This window comes from Fusarium solani (assembly GCF_023522795.1).
Source record: "Fusarium solani strain SB1 chromosome Unknown bctg00000004, whole genome shotgun sequence".
In the NCBI taxonomy this organism is placed as follows: Eukaryota; Fungi; Ascomycota; class Sordariomycetes; order Hypocreales; family Nectriaceae; genus Fusarium; species Fusarium solani.
The window spans coordinates 852,657-864,962 of record NW_027072152.1 but is presented as its reverse complement, the minus strand read 5'-3'; the positions used below and the strand labels follow the sequence as shown (position 1 = coordinate 864,962).

The 12,306-nt window shown below is 54.3% G+C and overlaps 5 protein-coding genes across 5 annotated transcripts; 4 read left to right on the top strand and 1 right to left on the bottom strand.

Moving 5' to 3' along the window:
- Positions 1–37: 37 nt before the first annotated feature.
- MRS44_007349 (uncharacterized protein) lies at positions 38–745 on the top strand (the record flags this gene model as incomplete). The annotated part of the gene is made up of 1 exon (XM_065620497.1): positions 38–745. One exon carries the CDS (start codon positions 38–40, stop codon positions 743–745), a length of 708 nt encoding a protein of 235 aa, XP_065476569.1.
- A 654-nt stretch (positions 746–1,399) lies between these two features.
- On the bottom strand, positions 1,400–2,086 carry MRS44_007348 (uncharacterized protein; the record flags this gene model as incomplete). The annotated part of the gene is made up of 1 exon (XM_046280837.2): positions 1,400–2,086. One exon carries the CDS (start codon positions 2,084–2,086, stop codon positions 1,400–1,402), a length of 687 nt encoding a protein of 228 aa, XP_046129119.2.
- Positions 2,087–2,810: 724 nt separating this feature from the next.
- MRS44_007347 (uncharacterized protein) lies at positions 2,811–4,236 on the top strand (the record flags this gene model as incomplete). The annotated part of the gene is made up of 2 exons (XM_046280868.2): positions 2,811–3,301; positions 3,354–4,236. The coding sequence occupies 2 exons, from the start codon at positions 2,811–2,813 to the stop codon at positions 4,234–4,236; spliced, it is 1,374 nt and encodes a 457-aa protein (XP_046129120.1).
- Positions 4,237–4,536: 300 nt separating this feature from the next.
- Positions 4,537–5,421, top strand: MRS44_007346 (uncharacterized protein; the record flags this gene model as incomplete). Its single annotated transcript, XM_046280876.2, has 1 exon — positions 4,537–5,421. One exon carries the CDS (start codon positions 4,537–4,539, stop codon positions 5,419–5,421), a length of 885 nt encoding a protein of 294 aa, XP_046129121.2.
- A 2,056-nt stretch (positions 5,422–7,477) lies between these two features.
- On the top strand, positions 7,478–7,833 carry MRS44_007345 (uncharacterized protein; the record flags this gene model as incomplete). The annotated part of the gene is made up of 2 exons (XM_065620496.1): positions 7,478–7,568; positions 7,646–7,833. The coding sequence occupies 2 exons, from the start codon at positions 7,478–7,480 to the stop codon at positions 7,831–7,833; spliced, it is 279 nt and encodes a 92-aa protein (XP_065476568.1).
- Between the last annotated feature and the right edge of the window lie 4,473 nt (positions 7,834–12,306).

Below are 12,306 nucleotides of genomic sequence, written 5' to 3'. Positions count from 1 at the left end.
GAAAAGCAAACAGTGGCGGTCCCGGGTCATTCTCGACATGCATGTGAGGCGACCCCTGCTCGCGCTGTACCGGCCATTTGCCATTGGCGCCCCTGACGCGCCGGCCCAGATTTCTCGGGCATACCTTAGGTCGTCGATGGTGATCATGAAGTACCTGGACGAGCTGGATCCTATGTTGGCCCATTTCCAGGATATCGCCGAGATGTACCATCAGGTGCTCAAGAGGGACATTATCCAAGCGGCCCTGAGCGTGTGTTTCTACATCCGGTCGGCAGTGCGTCCGGCTTCTGATAGCTCAGGGCTTGGTTCGCAAGCGTTGCGCATGTCTCCCGATTCATCGGACGACTATCCATCCTATAACCCGGAGAACCTGGTGCTATGGTCGCCTTCACGGCTTATTAGCACAGTGGAGAAGACGCTGGATTTACTGATTCGCAACATCAGTGGCCGCGACACCAAAGACGTGGTGTGCCTTTCGGTGGTGCTCAACTGCGTTCAGAAGCCAGAGTTCCAACCAGAGGAGGCTATGCAAGGGCTTCACATGGTGTTGGATCGTTGCTTGAGGGCAACCAACATGAATCTTGATAATGTCCCCGTTGCTCCTCCCGGCGGGCCTGTCGATGGGTTCCAAGGGGACGCATACAGACACCCTCACATGCCGTTCATGTACCAGAGAAATCCGGTAGGAGTGCCGGCAGCTGTCAGTGATCTTGACGGTTGGATATTATGGGAAGGCTGGGAATGAGTACGTCCCCTGATTTGATTGGATATGTATGTATGCCTCTTGGGCGGATTTTGGAGCATCTTTGCCAGATGCTGTAGGCATTGCTTTGCCTTTTCTTCTCTTCTTTGTCATTATGTTTCTTCACTTCATCTTGATATCACTTTCCTTTGTCCTGGGAGCTGTGAGGGGGTATCGGCTTGGGTCTTGATGTAGATGAGCGAGCCACAACGGCGAAGGTAAACAAACAGCTACTCTTTGGGCGGGCACGGCACAGCTCGGCCCTGGAAAGTTTCAGCGGGCGTTGGGGCGAGTGTTTTACCTGATTTCAGGGCGCATTTTATATAATGTCACCTTTTTGTACGGTCTCGCGGGGGCGCATCAAGATAGATGGTCAAAGTAGGGGCTTTGTATTCATTGCGGCTTGAACACAGACATATCGGCGGCGGGCGTGTGGTTAAGGGGTTTAAGAAATAAGGGTCGGTTTGGGGGGTTTTATTTTTTGATGGCATTGAAAGAGGACCATGAAGAATGTTGTCTCGGAGGGTTGATGACACTGGTGCTTGAATCATGAAGATATTCCAGGCATATATTGATCTATGAAGGTGAATTTGGACAATGCATTATAGGCAGGGGCCGTTTTTCACAGGGACATGTTCATTATTCCAAGACTTTCTCCTAGTTGGTGAGTACAGGTGCTTTTCCATCAAAGTCACTCCCTTCAACAGCATCAACCAACCACTCCGCCACGCTGGCCCTGGACACGGCGGCAGACCATCCAGGAGCACCAAGTCCATCATCAGGCCAAGCACGAATGGTGGTAACAGGCCCTTCAGTGAGACGACATGGTCTAGCAAGGACAAAGGGCGGGCCACTCTCTCGTACGAGGCCATCCACATTGGTGTGATCATCCAGACCTGTTCGAAGGGCTTTACTGTAGTTTAGAACGAAGCGCATGGGCGCAGAAAGAGAGGCCATGGAGGCACCAACGCCCTGAGAGGAGTTGACGATGAGTTTAGGTTGCTTGGTGAGGTTCGTGGCGTTGATGGCATTCAACAAGGCCTTTGTTGAACGTTCCATGAGATCATGAGGGCAGTCTGGTGCTGTAGCAGCAAAAGGCGAAGTTCCATTCTTGCGGTGGCCGAGAGCAAAGATGACTGCGTCTGGGGGAGTGGGAGATTGGAGTGCTGCCTCGAGGTCGGGTTGAGAGGTGGGCGAGCCGCTGACCAAGGTGAGGTTGGGACTTGTGTTAGTGAAGATGGATGGATTTCTGACGAGGGCGGTTACAGTGTAGCCGCGTTTTAGAGCTGATTGGAGGATGAGAGAGCCGTTGCGGCCAGATGCGCCGAGGAGGAGGATGTGCATTTTGGTGGTGAGCGTGTAAGTGAGGTTTTAGGGGTTTTGAGCTGAAGAGTTCAGGCCTAACAAAAACAGATAATAACACGGTGAATCAGATGTGTGTATCTAGGTACTCTGAACAAGTCTTCATGCTCGACTTTATACTCGTCGTCTTGATAGAGAATAGCAATTATGTTGTTCAACTCGGTCGATACATTCCCGGGGCCGAAGTCACTCGGCCGATAGAATCAAGATTATCCAACGTAAGCCAGACAAGCTTAGCAATCATCAATCCAATTGCCCGAGCTCAACAATCATCTAAATACGGTCTTCTCAATGTCCCCTTTATTCCATCGGTCAATTGATCAAAAAGCACGAGAAACAATCCCAAGTGTACGGACCGTGAAATGTTCCGCCTGAGTCAACAAGCCGAGGCGCAAACGGTCATCATGAGCAAAAGAGCCTCGGCTTCTTGTCTGTCCCTTCCCCGCATTCAAGTGAAAAAAGCTGGGGTAACAAACAAGCAAGGTCGAATTAAAGAGCGAGCCGAGTTACCTTGTTTGAACAAGCTGTTTCTGTTGGTTTGTTAAAAACCCCGGGGGTCTTGATCTGGGGATGATCTGCCCTGGGGTGTTGTGACTTGATTGATATACTGCCTGTTTCTCCTCCCCTTCAACTTCCAGACTACTCTTTTCTCTTTTACAAACTCTAGTGAATACAAAGCAAGTGCGTGCTTCAATCACCACACAATATGCCTTCCAAGAAATCATCCGCCTACGTCCTAGGCGTGGGCATGACAAAGTTCATCAAGCCCCGCGGAAAAGTCGACTACACCGAGCTCGGCTTCGAGGCCGGCGTCAAGGCCCTCCTAGACGCGCAGATCAACTACGACGACGTCGACCAGGGCGTGGCATGCTACTGCTACGGCGACAGCACCTGCGGCCAGCGAGTCTTTTACCAGTTCGGCCTGACGGGTATACCCGTGTATAATGTCAACAACAACTGCTCCACCGGGAGTACCGGGCTCAACATGGCTCGCACTCTTGTGCAGCACGGTGCCGCGGATTGCGTCATGGTTGTTGGGTTTGAAAAGATGATGCCGGGGAGTCTACAGTCGTTTTTTAAAGACAGGGCGAATCCTCTGGGGACGACGACAAAGATGATGGCTGACACGAGGGGTGTTACCAACGCTCCTGGTGCGGCTCAGATGTTTGGCAACGCTGGAAGAGAGTACATGGAGAAGTGAGACGAGCTTTTTTCACAAAGGAAGTAACTTGGCTGCTGACGCTCTCAGGTACGGTGCCAAGGCCGAGGACTTTGCAGAGATTGCAAGAGTCAACCACGCACACTCGCCCAATAATCCCTACTCGCAGTTCCAGCAGGTCTACACAAAGGAGCAGATCCTCGAGGCGGCCATGATCCACGAGCCCCTGACCAAGCTGCAGTGTTGTCCAACTTCAGATGGCGGTGCCGCAGCCATCATCGTCTCAGAGGCCTTCCTCGAGGCTCGACCGCACCTCCGTGAACAGGCTATCGAAATCGCAGGCCAGTGTCTTGCAACCGATGCTCCGAGCTTGTTCTCTCGCAGTGCCATTGACCTTATGGGTTACGAGATGACACAAAGAGCAGTAAAGGAGGCGACACAGCAAGCAGGCATCTCAGCTCGAGACGTCCAAGTCGTCGAACTCCACGACTGCTTCAGCGCCAACGAGCTGATCGTCCTCGACGCCCTAGGTCTCTGCGACAAGGGCAAAGCCCACGAGCTCGTCCGGGCAGGCGACATTACGTACGGCGGCAAGTACGTAGTCAACCCTTCAGGCGGACTCATCTCCAAGGGCCATCCCCTCGGTGCAACGGGTATCGCGCAGTGCGCAGAGTTGGTGTGGCATCTCCGCGGCTGGGCCAACAACCGCGCTGTCCCGGAGACGAAGTACTGTCTTCAGCATAACCTTGGTCTGGGCGGTGCAGTGGTGGTGACAGTGTACAAGAGAGCTGATGGAAAGGCGGCGCCGGTGGTTGACTCGAACACAATCGGACAGGAGAACAAGCTGGGATATAACCCTGCGGTTGAGGCGAGGGGATTCACCGAGGAGCAGGCTGACGCTGTGAGGAGCAAGGCCAGCAGGAGTGAGTGGGCGCTGCAGGACACTCTGAAGAAGGTTGAGTCGAGGTTCTAGGTGTGAGATTGATGTATATGTAAGTTAGGTTGTGATTATCAACATTCACTCCGAGTTATCCCAGTTGAGTTGAGGCTACCGCTCTTGAATAATGGCCGTTGTGTATATCAAGCGTCTTGGGTTGTTGGATCATGTCCTCCGATGGAGCAACCATCCTGCAAGGGATAGTTTATGTCCTGGCAACCTGTAATCACAATTGAATTGCCAATATATCACAATATCAACATTTCATATCAAGGGAGATGACTTGGCGTAGTGATAGACGCCACGTTGTGGAACCGCGTCTTGACGTGCCCCTCCATGATTCTGTCCTCTCTTCCTCTTCTCTTCATCACCATCACCAACTCAACTCAAAACTCACCTCAAGATGAACCAATTCCACCTCTTCAGCAAGCTCCCAAAGAGCTCCGCTACAGAATCTGGGAGGCCACGTGCCAAGACAATGGCACCCTCCACATATTCGGAGACAGATGGCTGATGCACTACCTCGTCCCGGGAATGCCGCCAGCTCCAGTCCAGATGCCGACTCCTGTGGCCCTGTTTGTATGCTACGAGTCGCGCAAGGTCGCCCATCGCTGGATAAAGGAGAACAAGGCCGTCAAGCAGTTTCATGACCCTGAGGACAACGAAGCGCTGGGCATGACGCTCATACGCGAGTTTGATCGCAACCGCGACATGCTCTACGTGCCGCGCGACAGCTGGTATGACTTTATCGAACACATGGAGCGCGACTATGAGGCTGGCGGTAATCGCCCCCTCTGCGGCGACGTCGGGTACCTAGCCGTGCCAGCCTTTACCGCCTACTACAGCATCCCTAACCTGGCCTGCATCATGGCGTGGGCCAGGAACCTCCGGGCCATCTACGTCGTCTGGGACGACCTGCCCAGGGACCCGGACTCGATCCCAGACGATGAGAGGGACGACGTGGCCGGGGTCGACGTGCACCCGCGGGTGGAGATTGTGTCTTCGCCTTCCCCAGGCGAGACGGTGCGCATGAAGCACGTCGACACCGACACGGAGCGAGAGTTTGTCGAGGAGGCGGAGCTCGAGGAGTGGATGGATGAGATGAACGGCGTGTGGGCAACGACCGAGGTAGACGAGGACATGGTAGACGATGAAGGGGGTGTAAAGATGCCGCGCATCAACGTGAGAGTCGCCGAGATTCCAAGGCAACGCCCTTGGTGAGCATCATCGCATAGCATGTATGTCCCCTGGATCAGATCAGAACAACTGTGCTGATCAAACGCACATCGAATCCCAACATGGCATTTGTCCACTTTACCCATGACAAGATGACAACCCCATCCTCATCGTGGCGACATCAACCATATGTGACTCGTCACTATCCCACCCACCGGCTAAACCCCCAAGCAAACCACACGCACATTCGCACACACACACCGAAAGATAAGACCTTGCCATGTCGAATAACCGAAAAGTATTCGTAACGACCGGCGAGGCCCGTTGCAGAATGATCTTCAGACCGTTTGATGCTTGCTCCCTTTTCCCTAAAAATATCTCTCGGTAACAACGGCTCTCCATCATACCACTCCGGTGATATTTGCCTCTTCAGAATCCCAGACCCGAGATATGACACACAGAGCAGAGAGCGGAAGGCCGAGTCCGCTCCGTCCAGAAAAACCGGTTTCGCCGAGAAACTGCCCGGAGTCCCGCGACCGCAGCGCCGGGTTTCTTTTTTGCTGGGCGCGGTGGCATCCGCCGGGAGGGTTCATGGTATAAAAGATCAGATCACCTGAGCGTGCTTGAGGCTATTCGGCCAGATATCCGCTCGCGCTAGGTAACCTAGGGGCACAGCCAGGTGTACATCGAACACACCTGTAGCTTCTTCTCGAAGGAAGCGTCATCTCGGTGGAGCGAGTGGAAGCATGGCGAGACTCGCAGGGCACCGTTGCTTGCGGGCGTGCTTTGATATCGAACCCTCGTGGGTATATACCCATGAGGCTGAAATGCGGCTGATGGCGATACAGACCGTTGTGCATCACCTGTCGTAGGGCTGTCACCCGTTAGAGCCTCCCACGCACTTGATATTCCGACGTGTGCGGCTACATATCCGCAGAGCTTCCCTCTCTCTCCCTCGTCACCCAACTTATGCGGCGTCCCTCCTCCGTTGGAAGCTTGCGAGGTTTATACGGGAAGTGAGGTGATGATGAAATGCTCGGGTCAGAGCTTTCCGAAGTCCCCTTTTTAGCGCCGGTAGTTGAATCAGCCCATTCTTGCTTTTTCCCTTCAGAGGCGTGTGCACGAACAGTAGGTGTGTTGGGATAGATGTCAGTGTCGAGATATTGATGTCCGGTTGGTGTCTGGTCGGAGATTCAAATGTAGCTTTCTCGAGGAAATACACCCGTCATCGCTCCTGCATGGGTTGACGATTCGGCACGTGCCGAGTTGTTTACTGATAGTTTATGCCGCCAAGGTCAATCTGCACGATCGATAATATAATTCCAGATCTATTCGTCACATGATTTACTAGATATATCTATTCATTCGCAATTCTGAAGTTGTCAACTCGACGCTATAGGGTAGTCAACATCAACCATCATGAAGCTGAGCTCAACTCGGCTATCGGCGCTCGGACTCTGGTAGCAAGACTCAATTCAAACAGAAAATGTGTCCTCTTCTCTAAATAGATGTCGTGGTTGTGGCATTGTCAACTAAGATGACGAGAGATGGAAGATCGACATTGTGTAAGCTTAGCGTATAGCCTCAAATCAACAATTGGTAGCACAGCAACACGATGTCCAATTCCCTCCTTACTTACTTACAAATGAAAAAAGGATGGAAACAGCCAGCGTCGGAATAATTCCAAACAAGAGCATGTTTCAGATAATTCCCCCGTGTCTTGAGCAAGTTTCACAATTTTTCAGCAGCGTCTATTCCATTTCATTTCCTTCTTGATCTGGAATTGGCGGAACCTCGGCCAGCTTGAATGGGGACGGGGCGCCTCCCAATTGCGCAATTATCGCGGGACGGAAAACGCAAAAAAGGCGCCCAGCCGCCGCCGAGCCAGCCCAACCCAGCCATTATTAATTCACCGTCGCCTCTATTGTCAGCAACTCACCGTATTACAACTCTACGCAACCTACAAAACCACCTCAACGACCACATCTACGCAATTCCCCATTCTCATCTTCAAACATCACTCTCGGTAATCTCGACGCATCGCTTTCCCTTTGATACCCCACCATCTCCAACCACCAACCACCAACCACCAACCATCACAATGGCCGAAACCCACACCTACGAGTTCAACGTCACCATGAGCTGCGGCGGCTGCTCTGGCGCTATTGACCGCGTCCTCAAGAAGCTCGACGGTATGCTCACCTCCCCTCTGCCTGCCCAGACAGCTCTTCACCCCTATAGCGCCATGCATGCCGCTGCTTCAATCCAGGAACTGACATTACCCCGCGTCTAGGCGTCGACAGCTACGAGGTCTCCCTCGAGAACCAGACCGCCAAGGTCGTCACCGCCCTGCCCTACGAGACCGTCCTCACCAAGATTTCCAAGACTGGCAAGAAGATCAACTCGGCCACCGCCGACGGTGTTGAGCAGTCGATCGAGGTTCCCGCCGCTGCCTGAGTGCTTCTATAATGCAATGCGAGCCGAGGCGAGCCGAGAGGAAGGAAGCGAGACAAAAATGATCCATCTGAATATCTGTTAGCTTTGCAAGCGCTTGGGAATAGTTTCGGTGTTTTGCGGCCCCAGCCAAGGGAAGGGAATGCGGGAGGAAATTCTGTTTTTGACCCGGTTTATACATATCAATGCAAACTGTTGGCTGTAATCGCTACTGCCAACATAGCCCCTCAATCGCTGCACGACTTGGCTATGCATCTTTGACGATGCGATGCATCTTGCTGACGTGTGTCTTTGCTGTGTCGTGTATCTCAGCTCGGACCTTCGTCGCCCTCAGTTGCCGCCGCGGGCAAGGAGATCCTGGTAATCGCCGTAGATTGACAACTCCTCAGACTGACAGAAGTATAGCAGCGGTCCATGAAGCATGGGCAAGCTAGAGACAGTCGACTGGCTTTGATCTCCTGGGCGTTGTGAAGGAAAAAGGAGTAAGAGAAAAGAGGCAAGAGTTGGCCAAACAAACCCAACTCCTCCATAATGCAGTGCGTCAAAGAGGCGCCCAAAACAAAAAAGATGAATGCCGAGAATGCTCCCTGCCCCTGCAGAATCCCGGTCTTTGTGAGAAATTTCAGGAATTCGGCTGAGAGAAGAGCTCATGGCACGAGGGCTTGTAATGTGTAACCCCACAAATGGGCTGAGAAAAGTCATGATGGCTGAGTCTGCGCCCGCCTTTGCCGCGACACAGAGACAAGAGATGTGCAGGAATGAGAAAGACAGGAACCGCCAGAAACATCATGCCAACCATGTGATGAAGGAAATCAACTTCCACGAGAACAACTCGAGCTTCCTGGTCCCCGGACTGTCATGTCAACCCCTCCCTCGGACAGAAGCTTGCTGGCTCCAGCGACGGTTCATGTTCATCAGGCGAGGTCAGGCGCCACAGCCAATGATGATGCGCGTACAACCCCAAGAAATGCCTACCTAGGCAAGCTGGGGAATCAAGCCAGGTCAGGCCGCCCCGGACTCGAGGGACTTGATCTCAGATATCCCCATGGGCCGGCGGAAACGTGTGATCAGAGTCACGACGTCGTCAATCGGGCATGGTACGTAAGGACGCCTGAGCGGCCTGAGCCCAAGACAGAACAGCTCCTGCCGGTTCCCTGCCCTTCCCCAGGCCGAAAAAAAAGCTCTCATGAGGCATCCCCGGGCGCCCCAACTGATGTTCAAGTCCGGGGCCCCGTATCACGGACGGCGCCGGTGGGAAGGGAATTCACCACTTCCCCCTGGGGGCGTCCCCGGGGGGCGTGCCGCTACGTCGAATGCGGGGAAGTCAATTGCGGCTCATGCAAGTCAAGCTGCGGAGCCGCAGTGGATGCCATTAGCATCGCCCCTACGGAGCCTCGACGGGGGTTAGCACGGGCCTGATGACGGGCTCAAAGGGATAAGCGCGGCTTTTGGTCTTGGAAAAAACGCGGAGGCCCTGGAAACACACAGACCCTCCCCGCCCGCTGCCCCAGAAATCATGACCATCGAGGCCGTCGAGTCGACGACTGGTCGTGATGGATGCTAGATCCGGCTTCTGGTTCTGGTCCTTCTGGCTAACAACGTGGCTCACAAAACGGGTTCGCTCCATCCTCCGGCTCCTCACTGGCCCGTAGTTCCACCTTTGGGGGGTCACCTAGCTGCATCTCTGTGAAATTAGTCGTGAGGGGAAACGAACAGGTACTTACTGGACCTCCATGTGAATGAACCCACTTACACTGACCACGCACTCCCATTTCCGCGTCAGTCAGGGGCTGGGGAAAAAAGCTCATGGCCAAATCTCCCTCCAGTCCGGAGACGCGGGGAAACGACAGACATGGGCATCAATCGGGTTGAAGGGACGAGATGCATCTCTGCAGCCGTGACAGAATCACCCACGGGGTGGACCCTCAACAATCTGGAAGAAGATCAGATGTTGCCACTCGACCAGCGTCCAATCAACCAGCTGCCAAAGCCCCGGGGAATGGGAGAGGAAGCTGGGACTGGAGGACCTACCGCGAGGTGCATCTCAGGTCAGACCCTTGAAACGAACAAGGGCATCACAGACCGTGCAGGGACGTGCCACTGAGACCCGAACATTGAGATCCGGACACGACGCGCTGAGCAGGTGTCTTGGGAGAGCTCGTTGTAGCTTTCGTCCAAGAGGTACATCTATCCGCAAATGTCATGGAGATCTCACTCATGGTGGGATGCAATGGAAGCTTGGGGCTTGGGGCTTGGAGGCATGGAACCATCAGTAGCCACGAACGAACAACGTCCGGCCACCCGGAGCCTGAACGGGAAGCGCTGACTTTAGTTGAGATGAAGGGACGGAAAATAGGCAAGCAGCTGGCTTCACCCAATGGCCTGAGCCGCTTGGAGAAAGCTTGAAGGTCATCTGACCAAGATCCAAAGCTCCCCCCATGCCCGCTGAGCGAACCTCGTCTCCACGTCTGCACCCAGGGCCGAGGGCACGTACCCTCTGGAAATCAGGTACCTGAGAGCTCTCCCTTGCACGGCTGGGTACGTGTTTTTTCCTTCTGGGTGCGTGTGTGTACCGTAGATCTGAGGGCGATCTTGAACATGAGCGAGTCTAACCCCAAACGCCGTCTCACCATCGGCCTGACCCGCCACCACCTGGGGCCACATTGAGGGCCCTCTGGCGGTCCTTGCAAGGCTCTACAGGTCCAGAGCCTGTACGGTACAGTAGCAGCAGCGACGCAGGGCGCAGGGGGCTCCGAGTCAAGCACTGCTCTCAGTGTCACTCTGCACTGGCCGGGCTTCCCCGCATTTGCTTCCAGGCCTCCGTCCAACCGACTGGGATGACCCCAGAGAAAGCAGCACGGCTCCCCCGCGGGCGTCGATGGGCTTGGAGACGGCGCTGTCTGTATGTAGGAAAAAAGTCTGTTGGGTGGCAGATCCCTCCTGTTGAAACTCATGTAGCATCACGGATCCGAAGCTGCCTGTCCATCGCGTGGTGCTAGCAGGGCAGCAGTTGGTGGGTTAGGCTGTATTACGGCACACACATCCTGGGGAGGATGGGGGGCATGTGCCTAGTGAGACCAGACGTCCATGCTTCCAATGCTTGCCTGGGTGTTGCTGGCTGGGGTTTCTCGAGTGCGGGGAAGAGCGAGATGCCTCGAGTCGTTGACAAACGCCAGTCCCATGCCGGCGCCCTTTTGGCCCTCGCGTGTTCGCCTCCAGCTCCACTCCTGCACAAGGCCTTAGTACGACGTCCAGTAATTCGACACAGCAGACACAGGTGGCACTCGTTTTGTCAGTTGTCCATACCGTCTTTTGGGGTAAGTTCTTGTCAGTGCAACTGAACGCAGCTCTGGGCGCAGCAGCGGGAGTAGTCGCCCATCACAATTCCCCTCAAGAGCTCCCTTCGAGCGAGAACTAGCGCCGTTGACTCGCTGCCGGCGAAAGGGAGGTTGCATGGACGATGAGTCGCTCTCCACGCATCCATGCCTTACCCCGTACTTTGCGGACTGGATCCCGCCCAGCCCAGAGGACGCGGAGCTGCGTATGTAGCTGGGTACGTTTGCCATGAAGCCCAGGGCGGTGGAACGGAGGGAGTGAAACACAGGTACTGGCTACGACAACAGCAACGTCGATTCGACGAGGATGCTGACACGACAACGGATGGGGGCGTAATCCTTGACTTGACACACGGATCTGATACCCAGTCTTGGTTGTCTCTTGAGGGGCGTTGCCAGAGTATGCGTGCGTGCATTGAAATGCAGTAGTGGAGGTTGACGAGGAAAAAATAGTGGAGGTTGACAACAGTTTTTTGTTTCTTTTTCTGACCTTTGCCTTCCTTCCTAGATTGTCTGTAAGAGGCTGTAACGTTAGGATTGAGTTGGCTTCTAGACGGAAAGAAGCTTTGACGGAATCGTGGCAGTAGCTCCTGCCTGCCCCTCCAGTTGAAAGCCAGCGGGTGCAATAACGCCGACCTCGGCCCTGAATAACGCGAAACAACGAGATCTTGGGCCTCATTCCATCCCACTTACACCAACCGCCCCCCAACAGAGTAAAAGGCATGACAACAAAGTCAAGGCATTGATGCGTCAATTCCAATGGGGCCTAAACATGATAGGACATTTTTCTCTCACTCTTTTCCTCGCAGGTTTCCACCAAGATGGAAATAGCCATGCACATCGGCAGTTCCTTGATGCCGAATGGGGCAAGCTGGCAGAATTGAGGCGTCTAATCCATCCTCACTGCATGGATGGAGAATGAGGCACAAAAAAAGGAGATGGCACACTTACGTAGGTACGGAGCCGCTGCCAGCAGCCACCCCAGCCTCGCGGGACCTATGGGATGCTAAGGGCGGTTGGAGCTTTCCACATGGCTCGACGGAGGTGCGTGGTGATGAGAGGCTAGGGGTCATGGAAGCGGCGCCAGCCTTGGAAACGCGTGGGTTTGGAGCATTAGGCGCCATGCTACGCAGGCTACCGG